At 27.4% G+C, this 19,269-nt stretch overlaps 5 protein-coding genes across 19 annotated transcripts; 3 read left to right on the top strand and 2 right to left on the bottom strand.

Annotated features, from left to right (window-relative positions):
• The first annotated feature begins 28 nt into the window (after positions 1–28).
• LOC106788419 (vacuolar protein sorting-associated protein 53 homolog) lies at positions 29–4,265 on the top strand. The gene is made up of 13 exons (XM_014751648.1): positions 29–514; positions 629–1,029; positions 1,104–1,224; positions 1,296–1,432; positions 1,564–2,005; positions 2,079–2,422; positions 2,511–2,666; positions 2,741–2,866; positions 2,951–3,029; positions 3,167–3,315; positions 3,407–3,572; positions 3,634–3,768; positions 3,840–4,265. The coding sequence occupies exons 1-13, from the start codon at positions 428–430 to the stop codon at positions 3,999–4,001; spliced, it is 2,505 nt and encodes an 834-aa protein (XP_014607134.1). The 5' UTR covers positions 29–427; the 3' UTR covers positions 4,002–4,265.
• A 140-nt stretch (positions 4,266–4,405) lies between these two features.
• On the bottom strand, positions 4,406–7,000 carry LOC106788426. 7 transcript variants are annotated; one of them, XM_014751668.1, is made up of 6 exons: positions 6,914–7,000; positions 5,876–6,038; positions 5,662–5,798; positions 5,433–5,572; positions 5,169–5,343; positions 4,406–5,025 (listed from the first exon to the last, which is right to left on the bottom strand). In XM_014751668.1, exons 2-6 carry the CDS (start codon positions 5,982–5,984, stop codon positions 4,963–4,965), a joined length of 624 nt encoding a protein of 207 aa, XP_014607154.1. In that variant the 5' UTR covers positions 5,985–6,038; positions 6,914–7,000; the 3' UTR covers positions 4,406–4,962. The 7 variants fall into 7 exon arrangements, with proteins under 7 accessions (XP_014607154.1, XP_014607158.1, XP_014607152.1 ...); XM_014751672.1 differs by having other exon boundaries at positions 5,662–5,780; XM_014751666.1 differs by lacking the exon at positions 6,914–7,000 and adding an exon at positions 6,612–6,907.
• LOC106788428 (activator of basal transcription 1) lies at positions 6,931–8,268 on the top strand. Of its 2 annotated transcripts, none has more exons than XM_014751673.1 (3): positions 6,931–7,413; positions 7,534–7,705; positions 7,829–8,268. In XM_014751673.1, exons 1-3 carry the CDS (start codon positions 7,257–7,259, stop codon positions 8,106–8,108), a joined length of 609 nt encoding a protein of 202 aa, XP_014607159.1. In that variant the 5' UTR covers positions 6,931–7,256; the 3' UTR covers positions 8,109–8,268. The 2 variants fall into 2 exon arrangements, with proteins under 2 accessions (XP_014607159.1, XP_014607160.1); XM_014751674.1 differs by having other exon boundaries at positions 6,943–7,413; positions 7,537–7,705.
• Positions 8,269–8,437: 169 nt separating this feature from the next.
• On the top strand, positions 8,438–15,197 carry LOC106788421 (pre-mRNA-splicing regulator female-lethal(2)D). 6 transcript variants are annotated; one of them, XM_014751653.1, is made up of 6 exons: positions 8,438–8,825; positions 9,455–9,825; positions 11,938–12,062; positions 12,148–12,326; positions 12,435–12,589; positions 12,709–15,197. In XM_014751653.1, exons 2-6 carry the CDS (start codon positions 9,594–9,596, stop codon positions 13,434–13,436), a joined length of 1,419 nt encoding a protein of 472 aa, XP_014607139.1. In that variant the 5' UTR covers positions 8,438–8,825; positions 9,455–9,593; the 3' UTR covers positions 13,437–15,197. The 6 variants fall into 6 exon arrangements, with proteins under 6 accessions (XP_014607139.1, XP_014607143.1, XP_014607141.1 ...); XM_014751657.1 differs by having other exon boundaries at positions 8,480–8,496; XM_014751655.1 differs by lacking the exon at positions 8,438–8,825 and adding an exon at positions 8,906–8,969.
• Positions 14,206–19,091, bottom strand: LOC106788420 (gamma-tubulin complex component 3 homolog). Of its 3 annotated transcripts, none has more exons than XM_014751649.1 (11): positions 18,808–19,091; positions 18,429–18,595; positions 18,143–18,275; positions 17,630–18,047; positions 17,067–17,569; positions 16,799–16,994; positions 16,493–16,697; positions 16,172–16,393; positions 15,639–15,770; positions 15,285–15,545; positions 14,206–15,151 (listed from the first exon to the last, which is right to left on the bottom strand). In XM_014751649.1, exons 1-11 carry the CDS (start codon positions 18,884–18,886, stop codon positions 14,975–14,977), a joined length of 2,493 nt encoding a protein of 830 aa, XP_014607135.1. In that variant the 5' UTR covers positions 18,887–19,091; the 3' UTR covers positions 14,206–14,974. The 3 variants fall into 3 exon arrangements, with proteins under 3 accessions (XP_014607135.1, XP_014607136.1, XP_014607138.1); XM_014751650.1 differs by having other exon boundaries at positions 16,799–16,991; XM_014751652.1 differs by lacking the exon at positions 18,808–19,091 and having other exon boundaries at positions 18,400–18,491.
• Between the last annotated feature and the right edge of the window lie 178 nt (positions 19,092–19,269).

Genomic DNA, 19,269 nt, shown 5'->3' with positions numbered 1-19,269 from the left:
AAAAACCAGACTAAGCGACTAGACGCGCTCTCTAGTGGCAATAGAAATAATTCTTTCATTGTGAATATTGTACCCATATTTATAACACGGCGATCGTCCTCCTTGTATGTAGGCTCCATGTTTGTAATTTAAATTTTGTTCGTACGTGACGTTGAAATCGCACGTGCATTGAAGATAAAAAAATGGTGCACACGACATTATTTTGACAGTGAAACGATATCAAGTGTCACTTTATAAATAGTAAGAATAAATTGATTCGCAAAATAGAAATTATTTAATTATTAACACAAGTAACTTACTTTCAAATTTGAATAAAGAATATTAACGCTATGGAAATATATAAAAATATTTACAAACACTTTATCAGAAGTTAGAAATTACGAGAAAAAGAGCATGTAAAATAATATCCCAAAGATAATAAAGCATAATGGAAATTAACGAAGATAGTGATTTAAGTGATCTACGATCTGGCGTTTATACATTTCCTTCGAGTGTACAAAATGTTATAGATCAGGTTTGTGTTCTTATTTATTTCTAACTTTTATACTCTGTTAACTTTATGAATCAAAATTGACAGTATATACAGTACATGCATAATATATATTGTCTATTTTCTATTAATTAATAGGTATTGTCCAGCGATGATCCATTGGATGAAGCAAATTTCACAGTCGTTAATTATATTAACTCTATATTTCCGACCGAACAATCTTTGTCTAATATCGATGATGTAATGAATGAGATGGAACAAAAAATTGATACTATTGACAAAGAGATGAGCGCTGTTGTATGCGGACAAACAAATATAGGTCAAGACGGTAAAGCAGCATTGGAAGATGCTCAAAAAGTAATTAAACAATTATTTGTTCATATTAAAGATATAAAGAATAAAGCGGAAAAATCCGAAGAAGAAGTCCAAGAGATCACAAGAGATATTAAGCAATTAGATTTCGCTAAAAGAAATCTTGTAACTTCTATAACAACATTAAATCATTTACATATACTTGTCGAAGGAGTTGACACATTGAAGTATGCATTTTATTTATATTTATACTTTTTGCATTTTAAGATAATATATATTATATATTTATGTCTACTTTTAGAATATTTATACAGAAAAAACAATACGGAGAAATTATTAATCCGTTACAAGCAATGACAGAAGTCATGCAACACTTCGATAGTTACATGGATATACCAGAAATTAAAAAATTATCAGATGAAGTAAGATATTTTACATTATATTGTTAACGTAAGTGTATATAAAATAATTTTCATTTCTTTCTTTATTCCAGGTTCGACAAATACATGTTGAATTAGCTCAACAGATTACAACAGATTTCAAAGAAGCATTTTCCGGGCAAAATCCAAAATATTTTAATCAACTGACAGATGGATGCGTAGTAATATCTTTATTAGATCCAAAAGTAAAGTATGTACCATTGTTACAATTTTTCTAATTACAAAAATAATAATAATGTATATCTAAAAACAATTGAAAACAATACAAACTTTAATGTAGGAAAATTATATGCTAATAATTTGCCTTCTTGTTTTTAATAGGAAAGATCTGTTAACATGGTTTATAGATATTCAATTAAAAGAATATGCACACTTATTTGACGAAAATCAGGATTACGCATGGTTAGATAAAATAGATAAACGATATGCATGGCTTAAGAAACATTTGCTTGACTCTGAATCTAAATTCGGTACAATCTTTCCACCCGATTGGGAAGTATCTGAACGTATTGCTATTCAATTCTGTTATGTTACAAACGAAGCTCTGACCAAATTGATGCACAAAAGACGTGCAGAAATAGATGTCAAATTGTTACTTTATGCGATTCAAAGAACAGCGAATTTTGAATTATTGTTAGCTAAACGTTTTGCAGGAAGCAAATTATTTACCGATAATACTACAATATCTAATGAAAATGGAAATTTGACTGTGAATAATAAAGATAATAAAGGATCTGGAAACCCATTTGAGGAAGACGAACAAGTAAAATTAGTTTGATTATTTTTAATATGTCTTAAAATATTATTTTTTTTAATAATAAAAAAATTTCTTTCAGGTGGAACATCAAAAGTCAAAAACATCTCATTTTATAAACCTCATAGGAAGTTGTTTTGAACCATACTTATATATATATATTGACAGTTTAGACCGTAATCTAGCCGATTTAATGAATAAATTTGTATCTGATTATAAAACTCAACCACTAGGGGGAAAAGATTTTGATGATAATGAAGGCTCCAATAGTGTTCTATCGTGTGCTGAATTATTTCTTTTTTATAAAAAATGTATATTGCAGTGCACGCAACTTAGTACAGGAATAATAATGCTGAGCCTTACTAAAACTTTTCAAAAATATTTACGAGAATACGCCGTGAAGATACTTCAAAATAATTTACCTAAGTTAATAGTACTAAATATTTATCAATATACTAATTTTTAAGATTTTCTGTGAACTGTCTTGTTGCTCATACAACAAATTTGGTTACAGGAATGGAAGCAGTCTAGGAATTAGTACGAGTATGAGTAGTATAACACGAGATTTTCGTGGTTTATCAACATCCGGATTTATACAAAATGTTCAAAATTTTTTAAAAGAAGGTGAAAGTACGAAATTTTGTAAAGAAGAACAAGCACGTATTTGCTGGTAAAATGAACTAACATTTTTTAAATATTCAAAAAATTCTTGCAAAATAAATGAACATTTAAGAATCTTTTCAGCATTTTAACAACGGCAGAATATTGTTTAGAAACGACGCAACAATTGGAAGAAAAATTACGTGAAAAAACGGATCAATGCTATGCGAAAAGAATTAATTTATCTCAAGAGCAAGATATCTTTCACGAGTACGGTATCTTTGTCTCGTATTTTGATATTAAAAATTGCAAAATTTTACTAAACTAGATGTAATTTTAAACGTTTGCTTCTAGTGTTATTTCAGAATGTATCCTGTTACTCGTTCAAGACTTAGAAACAACTTGCGATTCTGCATTAACTGCAATGACCAAGGTACATTAAATAAAAAAAAAACTTAACAAATAAATATTATTTTTCTTAGAGTTTATTAATAAACTTACAATATTTAAAATATAAACATTTGTTTAAAGGAACAAGCATAAAATAATCATATTCCTGTTTTCTTTCAGATACAATGGAGTTCTATAGAAACGGTTGGAGATCAAAGTAATTATGTTAATACAATAGTGGTACACCTACGACAGACGATTCCTACGATAAGAGATAGATTATCTTCCTGTCGGAAATATTTCACACAATTATGTGTGAAGTTCGCAAAGTATAATATTTTTCTATATAATATAGGAATTATTTAATATTTATTTATAATATAATTGTATTTACGATTCAAATGGGAATTTTTATTACAGTTCTTTTATAACTAAATTGGTGCAGCAATTATATAAATGTAAACCGTTAAGTGCAGTAGGTGCAGAACAATTATTGCTTGACGTTCATATGCTGAAAACAGAACTTTTAAAATTACCTTCCACAGGCTATCAAATTCAGAGAGAACCACCTGCTTCTTATACAAAGGTAATATATTCAATTCAACATGTGATTATAATAACAAATAATAATTTTATTTTTTAAACAGATTGTTAATAAAGGTATGACAAATGCTGAAATGATTCTTAAAATCGTCATGTCGCCGAATGACTTTGTAAAAGAATGTAAGATGCACCTACCAGATTTACAAGTATCAGAATTTCAAAAAATCTTAGATATGAAGGTAATGATCGTTCATATAATTAATTACCACTACGTATATACTATTAATTTATCTTAATTATATTTATTTAGGGTTTAAAAAAAACAGAACAAGTTCAGTTAATAGAACAATTCAAGCAACCAGAGAGTACAGGTTTATCGTTAACTTCGAGAAACAATGCTATTCAAGAAAGTCCTGAGCATGAAGCAGGTCAAATTAAAAAATTAGAAAAACTTATTAAAAAAAGGATGTAAATTACCTACTTTTCCTTTGTTTTTATGTCGCATACTATTTAGATAATTAAGGATGAAAAATATTGTAATTTTAAATACATTTTATTTTGTTATATATTTATTTTTTAAAAAAGAACAAGATACATAAAATGAATATTTGTATGTATATATGAATATGCTATAGTGAGCCTTGAATGTATATCTTGAGTACTCAAGCATCCATTGTTACAAACGTATATAATATGTGTGTAACTGAATAAAACAAGCATATTGTACAAAGCTCAATTTGCTTGATTGCTTTCTATAATATGACAATTTTTATAATGTAATATACTTATATAATTGCATATCATTGTCATCATTACCATTGTTATTATTATTATTATTATTATTATTATTATTAATATTATATCCATTATAATTGCTTTTATTACTGTTATATTGATATCAATATTATACTTCCTTTGTAAATATAATAGCACACATTATCTCGTAAAAATAATTTTGATAACATATTAATAAAATTTTACATTTCCTTTTTGGAATATTTTAAAAATACAGGGTCTAGTTTAAACTCAAATGAAATAAACACTTCAGCGAAGATTCATTATCAGTGTTGTTCAATTCAAGAATATCCTTATTATATTCGTCACCGTATATGATAACATAAAGACCAATTCTAAGAACATACTATTAAAATTCAAGATTTTAAAAGTATGCCTAATGAAAATATTTCATAAAATGTCTTATATCACTAAAAAGTATAATTATAAATTATTTCTCTTCTGATAAGTCATTGATTTTTTTTACTGTTAGTGATAGATTAAAATCTAGAGCGGTACTCATTCTTGATATTAATATAGACTGTGCACATATTATATACAAAGAATAATTATAACAGATTAGTAGTTAAAATTATTATATATCCATGAATTTAAGACCATATATATTGTCTATAAGATTATTTCTTATAGTTGCCACTTTACACTGTTCCAACATCTTCTGGATCGTAGTTTTTCATCCTCTTATTGTACGCTATTATTTCCTAAACAATGAAAAAATTAATGAAGAATATTTTTAATGAAAAATTTAATTTTTTTAAATTCTTTGTTCTAATTTGCAAATGTACTAAACACTTAAATTGATTATCTTTTAAAATCATGTTTTATCCAAAAGTGTATTACATACTCTTTCATATCTAACTCTATCTTCTTCAGCAATAGCCATATATTTTGATTTAGTTTGCAAATCGGTTGTCATCCAAAGTTTACCCAATTCTTTAGCAATGTCACCAACACCCATTTCTGGATGCAATTCTCTCATTTTACCACGTAATTCTTGGCAAAAGTAGAAAAACGCTGAACTAATAACAAATAATTAAAAAACTTTTATATTTATCTAATGAAGATTAGAAAAACAAAGAACATAGAATATGAACAAGGATATACATACAGTGCACGCTTTGGAGCATCCTTGTCTCTATATCTCTTTGTTCCTCTACGTGTTGGTTTCTCAATTTCTTCATGACCATAATGTCTATCGTAATAATACATCTTTTTATTGCAATGAGTCCCACCTTCAAGATGAACTATCTAATAATATACATAAATAAATCAAATAAATATTTATATTAAAATCATAGAATGAAAGTAAAGTTAAATTATCACAATGTTAAACTCACTTCATTTTTAACCGGAACAGCATTAATAATAAAATTTTTATTTTGAGCATTAGACCACTTTGCTTGATTGGATGAAACACCAGAAACGCTAACAGGCTTCATTACCCCGTCGCCACATTCTAAAAAAGTATAATTGACTTTTCGCAAATTATATATATGTGAATATGTACATATAAATATATAATAATTAAATAAAAAATGAAACATAACTTACCGGGGGGTATATTTCCAGGATTAACAATCATAGTATCTCTCATTCCAGAATTTAAGGAATTATCAGGATTTTTAGAAAGATATACATTTTTTCTATCATTAGACTCCATGACTGCGAAGGATTTTATCTTAATACGTCCTTTGTGAAGATATTGTTTAGTTGCCTAAAAATACTTTTAATATTTATCCCAAACTTTAATCTTATTACTATGTACTACCTTATGTTTCTTTTATTATTCTTATTTCATTATCCTGATTACTTACCACACACAAATAAGAATTATTTTAAATATATATATAATTTAGTCATGACACTTAACAACAATATTTAAAAGATTTTTTTTATTCTGAAAGAAATAAATAAATAAATACAGAATAAAGTAATTTAACAACATAACACACAAGTATTACAAATACTACCTATAAAATTATTTAGTAATAATTTTATGTGTATATATATATATTTTGTTAATAATAATCATCTTTTCGCATTTTAAATTTTGATTTGTTATTTCGTAAAAATAAAGCATTTTTACAAGGATTAGTCATTCGTATCATTTTTTTTTCTATGTTGAACATGGGAGAAGCAATTCTAACACATTCGCGTATAAATGAAGCACAAAAAAAAGAGAAATAAAATAACACTAAAAGAACAATAATCGACCGGACATAATTAAATAAAAAGAAAAAAAACAACAAAACAAAGGATACATTTAATTATAGCAGCATCGATTTACCTATTGTGACAACAATAGTCGCAACAGAGTACCTTAGCATAAGCTGCTGTATCCACGTAGTTTAATCAAGAATCACCTACAACCGCCGTTCCCTATGTTCAATGTAAATGTCCGTCGACAGTTGCTACGCGATTATATTGTTGCATCGTACAAAAGCTGTACAATGTGGATTTAGGATTCGTACAATTTAGTCGCATTGATTAAATGTATGCTTTCTATATGCCGGTAATCTACACGATAAAAATTAATCTAACTGATAACGTTGATATAAATGTCGTAATTTGACGTTGAAATACAAGTACCTTGATTCCGTCCCTTTATGGCGTAGTTCAGTGATACCAACTTTTCTATTTTAAATCATCCAGTGCATCCTGTGAATAACCCAACTTTTTATGTAACAACCTAACACATTTCAGTTTTATTGCAATTATTGAATTTTTGGATTATATAGAAAATATTATTCAGTATTTTAATTATTGAAATAAAATAGAACAAAAATATATTTGATTATTAACAATATTTTGGTTAAATATAGAAATCGTTACGTATATGCGAGTACTTGAATATATGCAAGTATATACATATTTTGGTTAAGCATACACAAAAGTTTTTAGTGTATGTGCATCGTTATAAACATAACAAAAGATGTCTGATATACAGGAAGTGAAAAGTGTTAAAAAGAAAAAAAGTGGAATTATTTATTTATCATCTATTCCTAAATATATGAACATTATTACGGTTAGAGAAATGTTTTCTACATATGGAAAAGTTGGTAGAGTATATTTACAACTTGCTGAAAATCGTAAGTTATAACATAATATTTTTCAAGATATTTCTGTTGCAATTAAAAAATAAAAAACTTAAAGAAAATCTCTTTGAAAAAATAAGATATTTGTATTTACAATAAACTTTATTTCTACAGCAGGGAGTGATAAGAAAAAAAAACCGATAAAACATTTTACAGAAGGATGGGTGGAATTCGAAAGTAAAAGAGTAGCCAAATATGTAGCTGCGACATTAAATAACAAACAAATTTCAATGCGTAAGAAAAGTAAATTCTTTGATGTCATATGGAATATCAAGTATTTACCACGGTAAGAAAATGCTAAGTAAATATTATATTTACTGCTATTTATATTTACTTTATTACTTGTATTTTATAATGTATTATTTATTAATTATAAATTATATATTAATATACAAGTTCTTTCTTTTAGATTTAAATGGATTCATTTAAGTGAACGTTTAGCATATGAACGAGCAGTTCACAAGCAAAGACTTCAAACAGAAATTGCACAAGCAAAGAGAGAAACTAATTACATTTCTAATAATATCGATAGAAGTAAGAAGTTAAGTAAAAAGAAAGTTGAAGGAAACACAACAAATTTTGTTTTACCTAAGATCAAACAAAAGGATACAGATGCGGAAATTAGAAATATGAAAGGAGAAACCGAGCCCCAAAATAGAGACGAAATTTTTAAATCCTTATTTAGTTAATGTTTCTAAAAGACTACAATAAATATTTAATGTTCGAATATTTTATTTTATTATATAAAACTAGTAATAAACTCGTATATTATAAATATTGATATTTTGTACAAAATCAAATGGTCTTATGATAAGATCAAATAGTACAAATAAACGATTTAATTATTTACGTTTGTACGTTTCATATTCATGATATTTATAATTGATAAAAGAAAAATATAATATTTTAATTGAAAAAGCTTTTATATATAAATTAAAAAAAGAAGAAAGAGAAAATCAGCGTTTAGCATTCTGTGAATGGCGCATGCGCATAAAATCGAATTTCGAGATTAAATCGAAGAGGCTATTTTGTATCGCCATTCTGATGTGTGGTTGGATCAGCTTACATTAGATGTGTGTGAGTGTCACGGGTTTCCATTACCAATAATACGAAAGTAGTATCGAAAGATCTTGCAAGTTTCAATGACCTTTCTTAGTTTCGTGTAATTTTCGTTTGTATAATATAAAAGTATTAGTCTGGTTTAAAGAAAAGTTAAATTATTATCGAATAGGTTTTTTAGATTGATCGATTGAGGAATTCAAGTGAATTGCAAAAATTCATTTCGTAGTGTACTTGTCAAGCTTGTAAACGTATACATATGTATAAATAAATGCATTTTGCATCATGCACGATCAAACTTTTGTTATTGACATCTATGAATGATATGCAAATATCATATTTATCGGGTACGTAACATATAATTATTTTGGAGAAAATAAAACTCAAGCTAATAAAATTCAGTAAATAAAATTGACAGTTGGTAACAGCAAGTTAGTCAGATCCCCGATAGAGATTTACCTTATGGCTTAACATCTGGAGTATCTCTGATTGTATGAATGTACAACTATGTTTATACATTTGAAATTACGTAATTATTTGCCTTTAAAGTTTTTTCCTTTTTCTGTACATAGAAAATTATAAATTAAATAATAGTTTAATTAAATTGTAGACACGAAATTCTAATCGAAAATATGTCCCCACGAAATGGCGTCACAGCTATGTACTTTTGATTATACACGCTGATCCTTGGAATCAGATAATTTGTAATTTTTTTCTCTATACAAATCTCTCGTATAACTTAGTATTCATCACATCATAAAAAATTAATATTTTTTGCACTTATTAATAAATTTATTGGTGATTTGCAAAAAAGAAAACTAAAATATGTGCATAAGATAATATTTCGTGGATTTATAAAGAGCTACTTTTTTCCAACATTAAAGAAGATATTATTTATACTACAAAATGTGAATAATAATTAAGTAATATCCAATTATTTTTCTAATACTAATAGATATTTTCTTGTCTTTCACAGATATTTGGCATCATCTTATTACTATTTGCATTGGTCTATCTCAAACAAGGCTTTAACTAAAGTATTAAGGATTGCAGATAACTCAAACAGATATTCTGACAATCCTTTATATGATCGTGCAGTAAAATAGCAACGTGAAATGGCAGAGGAGTGTAATGAGGTTAAATCAACAGGACCATCTTCGCCAAGAAGTCCGCTTAGCAATGGGACAGGAACTAAAGCTTGTAGTCCACATTCTCCACGGCAGCCAAAGCGTATAAAACTTACAGGACAACAATTGGATAGCTTAACTAAAGACGAATTGGCAGCCAAGTGGCAAGAACAGGACTTATATGTGGAATATCTAGAGGCCCAAGCAGCAGCCCAGGAAGGTACTGAGATCACTTGAGTGAGGCCAACTCACTCTCCACATTTCTTAACCAGATTAATGAATACCAGAACACTGCAATCTCTTACATGAGATAAGACTCTTATAGGGACGTTAAGCTTAGATCTCAACTGTTTTAAATCAGTGTATAGGATAATAATGATGTTAAACATATTTATATATATTTTATATATACATATTTTATATATATATAATATATATAATATATATAAATATATATAAAAGTTTGTAAGTTAAGGGGAATTTATTTATAAATTAGTTAGAAAATTAATTAAGTATACTTTGGAGTTTTCTCCATTTTTTTGGGACTGATTAAGTTGAATCGAGCATGCTTTCCTATTATTGCTATTCTTAATTAACTTATCTGAATCGCAATGTGCATTTCAGATATAATATTGTATATATTTTTAAAACATATTATCGACTACTTTTTCATACGTAGTAAGAACAAAAGGATATATATCATTGTCTTTCAAGTGCATTGAAGAAAACAAAAAAGAAAAGAAAAAGATAATAATAAAAATGAGTGATACATGATATTTGTGGGAACCAGGTGACATTTTTATAGTGCAACTTGCTACATGAAATATAATTATTATAGAAGAAGTCTTACACATCATGCAAAACTTCAAGATGCATTATACTTTTTTTAAAACATGCGTGTTCTCTTAAGGTGTATAGTGCGAATCAAAACAAAAAGAAAGAAAAGAAAAGTGATGCTGTGCATATTATGCAGACAAAATGAATTTTTTCATTTAACATCTGTATGTCTGCTTTGAATTATTTTTATTTCGTGAAATTGGAAGAGAAATATCATTTTTAATTTGATCTTATAAGTGAAAGTGCGATGTGCTGCGCATGTTCTCCTATAGTGTAATAAGCATTAAAGTTGGCAAAGAAACATGTGTGTGCGTGTGTGTGTACACATTCAATATGAAGTTTTCACCTTATGAGGATCATAAGGGATATAACATCTGCTCCGATGCTAACTTTACAACCCAGAGGAATGTAAAGAATGGTCCCATGCATCCTTCGGCCTAGAAAACACTGTGCTGGTCCTGAATATTATGGTGGGTCTTGAAAATGTTAATTGATCTGGTCGCCATCTGGAATCCCTTGTGTATAATTGGATACCCTATTTTTTTAAATTTATGCATCCTCTATTTTATCTGATTTTTCATTCTATCCATTTAATATGGTTGAATGATACTGTTATAATTATTGTGTTTATAGATATGTATATATATATCATATATAAGAAATACATATATACATATATATATATATATACTCTACAATAATCTCATAATAATAAGCAAAACAGAATCTAAAAGTATATGAATCTGTAAAAGATGTTAAGTGTGATTGCACATTATTGTCTATAAGTACTATCAATATTATATCTGTATGTATTTCTTATACATACTATGATGAAAATAATTGCCATTGACGAAATATATTAAGAACAAAAACTCTATTATATCGTAATTAAAGTAAATATTTTAGACGTTTCATTTGGACAAATAAAAACTGCTTTTATTAGAAACTCATAAGAAAATGAGAATAAATCTAAATTAGATCGTTAATGAAATATATAGACATAGTAATATATCTTTTTCATGGAGACAATTTAATTCATGTTCTGGGATACAAATGTGAAATTGATTCAGTGAAACTAATGGGCTAATAGTATATATAATATTAAAGTTATTTAATACTTTACTTTCATTTGAAAATGCAAGGAAAAAATAATGTTTAATAATATTAATACACAAATATTTTAGTTTTATCAAAGCCATTATCAACACGCACACACATATAAATAAATTGACTAATAGAAAAAAGTTAGGAAGCTGATACTGAAGCAAATATTTTAAATTAAAGATATTAAATGTACTAAGAGATATAAGATAGTATTTTAATTTGCATAATAATTTTATTATCGCATGTAATCAATACAATTTACTATATTTTAATTTATTAGAACATTAACATTAGTACTCTTCGAAAACATCAAAATATATATCAAACATGCAAATGGATATTAAAAGTAACAAATACGTATTGCAAAAGTTAACATAATACCATTTTATAGGTGAATTAGCTTCGTTGAGAGAATCCGAGGACAAATTCAGACAACAACATATTGAAGCTTCTCATCGTGAAAAAATCTTAGTGAGAAGGCTTGCCTCTAAAGAACAAGAACTTCAAGAATGTGTCGTATGTATTTTTAATTTAATTTTGTCAATCATAATAATTTTGGATATAACGTATACACTCACAAAAGCATTTTATTATCCAACAGAATCAAATATCAGAGATGAAAGCAGCCCAAGTACCATCCGTTACTTCTTTGAGATCTGCCTTGCTAGATCCAGCTGTTAATCTTTTAATACAAAAATTAAGGCAAGAATTGGTCACAACTAAAGCTAAATTAGAAGATACACAGAGCGAACTAAGTGCATGGAAATTCACACCAGATAGGTAATTAATTATAGTTGTTTAATGTATAAGCAAGATTTATTATATATTTAAATATATATATATATATATATATATATATTATGTATATAATTAAATGTGTACTTTTAGTAACACCGGTAAAAGATTAATGGCCAAATGTAGATTATTATATCAAGAAAATGAAGAATTGGGTCGAATGATAGCTAGTGGAAGAATTGCTAAATTAGAGGGTGAACTTGCATTACAAAGAAGTTTCAGCGAAGAAGTTAAAAAATCTCAATCAGGTATGCATTATATATAATAAAATATTGTACTATGTTTCAAATAATAATGAAATTAAAAAGAGCATATTTATTATTCGAATTATATACTATATAACTTTTATTCATGTTGTATCGAATAGAGTTAGACGAATTTCTTCAAGATTTAGATGAAGACGTGGAGGGTATGCAAAGTACAATATATTTCTTGCAACAAGAATTACGTAAAGCACGAGAATCGGTTATTTTATTGCAACAAGAAAATACGGTATTGAAAATAAATTCTGATGATAATAATTCAACGAATCTAACTAATGGATTGTCACCCCATACACCATCAATCAAAAAAGAAAAATCCGAGGAAAACTTAGCAGTAGATATGAAGAACTCGAAATTGACAGAAGGAAGTGATATGTGTAAAACTACGAGAACTTCGTCTTTACTAGATAATAAACTACTTCAAAGTGAACATGTAAGCATCGAAAGAGTAGATCGGATAGACAGAAAAACAAATCAAACTGATCATAACGATGAGAGCTCGAGCGATTCGGCTGCTTTAATAATTAAAGTCGAAAATGAAGAGTTGAGTGATAGGGAAGAAGATCACGAAGAAAATCGAAATAATAAGAAAACATTGAGGACTAAGAGTTACGATAAATACAGTGGAAAAACTAACGGGGATGAAGTATTGACTAGAGCAACTAGGGGTAGGGAAAGGACGAAAAGGAACAAAAGTGCACCGAGCAGTGACGACGAAAGGACGCATAAAAAGAAAAGAAGAGAAAGTGTTCTTTCTCTAGATTATAACGATGCTGATGATGATGCATTAGTTCTGACTAATGGTGAGACTCTTCAAAGTGATCCTGAGTGAATAAAAAAGAAATAATTTCTCGATTACGTATACATTATCGTTTCATCGTACGTGATTTTTTAGAGAACTAATGTGGTTCACAATATAGGATTAATGTCAATTGTACAAAAAAAAATAAAAGCAGAATTTTTACTTATTTCTTGGTAACAAAATTCTGTGCTAATTCTAATCCTATAAGTATTAGTTTGTATACTAATTATTATGTGTAACTTTGTACTTCTGATACTATTGATAATATTTTGATTGAGTCTAATAAGCTATTCTCTCATTTTCACACATTGACAGCCGGCCCTGCGAAAACGCGGATTTCTGAGCTATTCAGTAATCAGAAACAAGCGAATAAGGCCGGCGCCTCAGGCTTTAAATGTCTTTTAAGTCGCTGGCTGTCAATGTGTTCATATTTCATTAAATCACTCTCTGTGTATATTATATTGTATTAGCCGTATGTTTTTTTTTATCCTGTTCTATTCTATAGTATTACATTTGAATTTATTCTACTTTTTGACATTTATATAAATATATACACATAATTCAAACAAATTTAATTTGTAAATACAAATTTGTGAATCACACATGATCCAAATTTTGAAATAATCTAATTACGTATTGGTTAATTATCCATGAATATATAATTTGGGTGAAATAAGGGTATTTTTGGGCATAATTTTTTAATAATTAACCAAAATTATTTCGAAATTGCATGAAAATTAATTTATTCGTACCTCATTAAATGAAGTAATAAAGCAAAAAGAAACAGTGAAATAAAAAAATTTTTAGTAGCTCTTTATATACACATACATATACTCACTACACACGCATACACACTGAATAGTTATATTATTCTCATTATTATATAGAAAAAATATCTCTACGGGTAATGTATACAATAACCCTTGAAGATAAATCTAGTGTTTATTGCGCGTGTGTATAACCTATGTTGTTCTCCATATTAAATATGTGTATGCACGCTCATGTCATGTATGAATTGTGCTTTCAATTATGCGTAGGAAGATCTATTTGTTAGTCTATAAAATACTTATAAAATATTAATAAACAAAAAATAAAACATTAATTAATTTCAGTAAATAGGCTGATTTCATAAAAAAAAGAAAACAGAAGATACATTACAAAAATTATGCATGTGTATCTCTAATTTTGTCAGGTAACAATCATAAATGTACAAAACGCTTTATATTACTTTGTATTAACTATATGAGAAATATAAACTTCTTCTTTATTAACTTAAGGAAAGAAAAAATATACTAAAATTTGACATTTCACGCATATTCTACAAAAAAAAATAAATCATTTCTATAAACAATTAATTTTTTTTGAGTATTCATTAAAATTAGTCTTGGGCAATATTTAATTCAATTAATGATTCAAGTTTTACTTACATCAATATTAATCATATGACATTATTAGTTTAGGATGAAATATTGCCCAACAAGAAGTATTAAAGTAATATATATATAAATATATTTAACAATCACATCTTGAGTCTAAAAATCTTTCAGTAAATCTCTTGTTAATAATCTTCATTTAGCGATAAGAAAACTTTGATCACTCTGCCTACGATGCTGATATGTCAATGGCGCAACTAATCGACTATCTTTTCTTTTGTAATATTCATTAAAATCTAGTCGTACGCTGAGTAATTGTAAAGAAACATCTTCTGCTGAGGCAAGCATTAGTAGAAATTTTTTCACTCTATCCTACAAATTAAAAAACATATTATGTTTAAATAAAACACTTGCAGTATATGTGAATAACGAACAATATATGATACTATAAAAGTAATCACAATTTCCTCAATCTATGGTATATTTTATAATTGTAGATTATTACCTGATAAGTTCTGTACAATAATCTTAGTTGAATAGAAAGAGTATTCAAATATTTTAAAAATGCTGTTTGTCGTTCTTTGGTATCTATATCACTTGCGGTACTTCGTCCCCATGACTTTGATTTTTCACTTATGACTTGTGTAAAATTTTCAGTAGATAACTTAGCTTCGTGTTCTTGAGTAGCACGTATAAGAAATGTTTCTACAAGATTTTGTAAATCTAGAATTGGACTATACACAGAACGTAGATGATCCATTAATTCCTAATACACATAATATACATATATATATATATATATTTTTAGATTATTTTAATTATATAATTTATTTATATTGAAATAGAATCAAATAATTACTTGAGATTTTTCGTCTAATAAGATACCACGTCTTACTGCATCTACGAATTGATTATGAGCAACTATTATTTCATCAAGTGACGATGCTTGTCCAAGTTGTTTATTGAATGCATCCCAAGAACACTCAATTACCTAAAATATTATATTTATATGATAATATAACTAATGATTAAATTTCCATTCAGTTTAAAATCTTTTACATGTATATATGTTACCGGAAAAGTGGGAAATTCGACATTGCCCACAATACATAGCGTTTTTAGGCAACGTAGGAAACAAAAGAATTATTACGGACTTATTGGGCAACAAACACACAAACACATAAAAGAGAGCATGGAGCGGGTTTTTGAGACTGTACGTACCGCTATACTATGCGCTATACTATACTATGTTATGTATGTTGTCTGTTGCTAGATAAGATAACAATTCTTCTGTTTCCTTCGTTGTTCGCTGTTCCACTTTTCCGGTAACATATATATATATATATATACAAGATTATAACAGGTACATTATAAAAAAAAAGTTAGTTTTACCTCAAATAAAAAATAATATTGCAATTGATGAACCAAATGAACCATACTGCTTGTAATAAGATGAATTTGATTTTGAATTGGCAAAATTTCGGGCATTTTTCGAAATATTTTAGCCGACGTAATTTGTTGCTTCCATATTGCGGATAATATTGATTCCATTCGTTTAGCTCTCCATAATGCAAAAAATACTGTTTGATAAGTCTGACTACATGGCTCAAAAATCTGGATTAAAAGTAATGTAAGTGTACAATATATCTTTATAAGTTAATTATTTAAAAATATATGATATATTCTCATTTTTGATAAATAATGATTACTTACAGTCCCTATAGGTCCATCAACATTGTAATCCAATATAAATATATCCCATCCCGTTTCATTATCCGAAGGTCCTAATAATCTGACATCTAAACGTCTTTGTACATCTACATCCTCTAAATTTGTACTTGTTGCTCTTATAGCTGTTTCCAATATAGATGATATGTTATGTGGATATAAAGAATTTGCTGGCTTGGCTAATTCCGGTCTAAAAAAATTATTTTTTTAAATTTTCTTAAATGAAAATTTTAATTATGATAAAAGATATATTAGAAAAATATTATTTTAAAATCAAATAAATGTTATTACTCTAATAAATGCATGAGGTGTTGAATAAAGTGTCCTTGGCCAAGTAATAAATAGCTTTTTATTCCTTGTAAGTGATCAAGAAGGTGACATTGTTTAGTTAAAATTTCAACAACTCTTGTAGATGTTTCTTTATAAATTGCATCCATTATTGTCTGTAAACGACCATCCGGATCCATATCAAGAAATATCTCAACTGCTATAAATAAACAAACATTGTTTTAAAAAAATAAAGAATAAATGTGAAAAAATAACATGAAATAAATCAAACCATTGTATTGGTCTTCTATATTTTTAAACATTTCTGTTTCTCGATCTTGCCATGGTGAAAAGTCCTTACATACTTCGCGTAAAAAATTAATACTTTTTCCTGTTCCTAATATCATTTTTGCTTGTCCTTTAGTAATAAAAGAAGGCACCATTGCATTTCTAACTTGATATTTTTCATGCCACATTCTATCTCCAGCTACATCTGCGCATGTTTCAATAAAAAACTCATTGTACGGATCATCCAATTGTCCATCCGTGATCCATCTCATTAACATATTGTACAAAGGAACACAGACACTTTCCAAAATTCTTTTCATTAATTTCTTTGCATTTGCATCACCATGATAACTGAACTCATATATGGTTGAAGCTAGTAATCCTCCTTTTTGACCTTGACAAGCTCTGGTCACGCTTGCTAGCCATTTCAAAGTTTCCAAAGGATCGTATGCCCAAATATGTAAGTGTGAAAGTGTAATTCCATAGTAACTTAGTTGATTTTGTGCCCTAATACGAATTCAGTCATTTAAGAATTACATGACAAAAAAATTTATAAAACTTTATTACCTATTTACTTCTTCCTGCATTATAGCAATAAACTTATAATATTCAGATAATTCTTTTTGCAATACTGCAACAAAACTCTCAGCAACTCTGCCGATACCAGCAGCAGATATTCTTTCCACACTTCTACGTAAAGTGTTATACAAATATCCAAGCTCGCTCAATCTCAAAACAGCTTGCTTTTGTGAACTACTGATATTCACTACAGGGTCGATTTGAAATCCATAATTAGAGTCTAATTTTAAAAATTTCCCTTCTATACCTTGGAAGCAATATATTAAATCTTGTATCAATACATCTTCGGAAACGTATTCTTCTCTTAACATATTATTTTGATTTATAAGAGAACCACGTAAATTTGTATCCATAGTATTTATCGAAATCACTTGTCCCTGATTCCATGACAACTGAGATGGTTGTCCTAATTACAAACCATTAAACAATTGTGTGCATTAATTTACAAAATCAATTTATAAAAGATAATATAATGATCAAAGTACATATAAATTTAATTACCGCTAACAGACACAGTAGGAGTATTCAAACTAGGTTTTATGTCTGGAAGAGAAAAAAGCTTGTCCCTTCTTTGTTCGGTTGTTTGATTCAGATTAAATAAAAATACTAAAATGCTTATACGATTTCTCAAGGGCTATATAAAAATAATGATTATATAAATTAATTTATATGTATACATTTGTAAATACATTTAATATAAAAAATAGTTAAAAAAGATAATAATAAATAATAGTTCAAAGATAATAGTAACAAAGTACCAAATTTTAATTGTAAAGTGTTCAATTACCCCGGTTCTCAGATCATTGTGCAATTTGTCAAATCTTACTGCATCTTGTGACGACAATTTACTTCTTATAGAACTAGCAACCAATATTTCATCTTCCCTCAACGTTTCTATTCCTTGTATAGATGAAAATAACTCCAAGGAGAATCTCATAAATCTTCTAATAAGTTCTGTAATTGACATAAACAATTATAAAACAATTTTCTTTATAATGAACATAAATAATAAAAATTGTAATATATATATAGAGTTATTGAATTAATTTAGTTTAATATAAATATTAACATAAACATGTTAATAATGGTAATAATATATAATATAAAGAATAATAATAATATAATAACAATATTAAATTAAATGTTTGCAATATTATGGGTCTAACCTGGCTTCTGTTCCCCAAAAAATGAAATGACCATTTTTTGAACAAGTTCAGCAACATTTTCTTCTTCTGAACCATTCATTTTGAAAAAAAAGAAAAAATTAAAATTATTAAACTTTTGTAATTAACAATGTTAACAATGTAAATGTTATTTGTTTATTTGGCTTTTGAAAGATACAATCCAATTTAAGACTTCTCTCGCGCGCACAAGTACGTTATTAAAATCAAAATAATGGACTAATATGTGTTATTCCGAATTACAAAGACTAAATTTATCAAATATATTAACTATAAGAAATAAAGAAAAGAAATAACTTTGAATGAAGAGGAAAATGTATTATGATAATTTTCAAAAATAACAATTATTGAGTTTTGTGACATTTTTAAATATTACTAATATTCCCTCCACAAAAGTATTTTTAAATCAAAATCGGTAATCAAGAAATTTTTATATTTATTTGATGC

This window comes from Polistes canadensis, unplaced genomic scaffold (assembly GCF_001313835.1).
Source record: "Polistes canadensis isolate GaletaPanama2010 unplaced genomic scaffold, ASM131383v1 scaffold_139, whole genome shotgun sequence".
Taxonomy (NCBI): Eukaryota; Metazoa; Arthropoda; class Insecta; order Hymenoptera; family Vespidae; genus Polistes; species Polistes canadensis.
This window is presented reverse-complemented; position numbering and strand designations above follow the sequence as displayed.

Excerpts from the sequence above, each read along its gene's own strand:
- LOC106788419 (XM_014751648.1), top strand. The coding sequence starts at position 428 with ATGGAAATTAACGAAGATAGTGATTTAAGTGATCTACGATCTGGCGTT. Across the intron at positions 3,030-3,166 it reads CATTAACTGCAATGACCAAG|ATACAATGGAGTTCTATAGA; the intron begins GTACATTAAATA and ends GTTTTCTTTCAG. Across the intron at positions 3,769-3,839 it reads AAAAAATCTTAGATATGAAG|GGTTTAAAAAAAACAGAACA; the intron begins GTAATGATCGTT and ends ATATTTATTTAG.
- LOC106788426 (XM_014751668.1), bottom strand. The coding sequence starts at position 5,984 with ATGGAGTCTAATGATAGAAAAAATGTATATCTTTCTAAAAATCCTGAT. Across the intron at positions 5,573-5,661 it reads CTGTTCCGGTTAAAAATGAA|ATAGTTCATCTTGAAGGTGG; the intron begins GTGAGTTTAACA and ends GTATATTATTAG. Across the intron at positions 5,344-5,432 it reads GATGCTCCAAAGCGTGCACT|TTCAGCGTTTTTCTACTTTT; the intron begins GTATGTATATCC and ends ATTTGTTATTAG.
- LOC106788420 (XM_014751649.1), bottom strand. The coding sequence starts at position 18,886 with ATGAATGGTTCAGAAGAAGAAAATGTTGCTGAACTTGTTCAAAAAATG. Across the intron at positions 16,995-17,066 it reads TATAGAAGACCAATACAATG|CAGTTGAGATATTTCTTGAT; the intron begins GTTTGATTTATT and ends GTTTATTTATAG. Across the intron at positions 16,698-16,798 it reads CACCTCATGCATTTATTAGA|ACCGGAATTAGCCAAGCCAG; the intron begins GTAATAACATTT and ends TAATTTTTTTAG.
- LOC106788421 (XM_014751653.1), top strand. The coding sequence starts at position 9,594 with ATGGCAGAGGAGTGTAATGAGGTTAAATCAACAGGACCATCTTCGCCA. Across the intron at positions 9,826-11,937 it reads CCAAGCAGCAGCCCAGGAAG|GTGAATTAGCTTCGTTGAGA; the intron begins GTACTGAGATCA and ends ACCATTTTATAG. Across the intron at positions 12,590-12,708 it reads AGTTAAAAAATCTCAATCAG|AGTTAGACGAATTTCTTCAA; the intron begins GTATGCATTATA and ends TGTATCGAATAG.
- LOC106788428 (XM_014751673.1), top strand. The coding sequence starts at position 7,257 with ATGTCTGATATACAGGAAGTGAAAAGTGTTAAAAAGAAAAAAAGTGGA. Across the intron at positions 7,414-7,533 it reads TTTACAACTTGCTGAAAATC|CAGGGAGTGATAAGAAAAAA; the intron begins GTAAGTTATAAC and ends TTATTTCTACAG. Across the intron at positions 7,706-7,828 it reads AATATCAAGTATTTACCACG|ATTTAAATGGATTCATTTAA; the intron begins GTAAGAAAATGC and ends TCTTTCTTTTAG.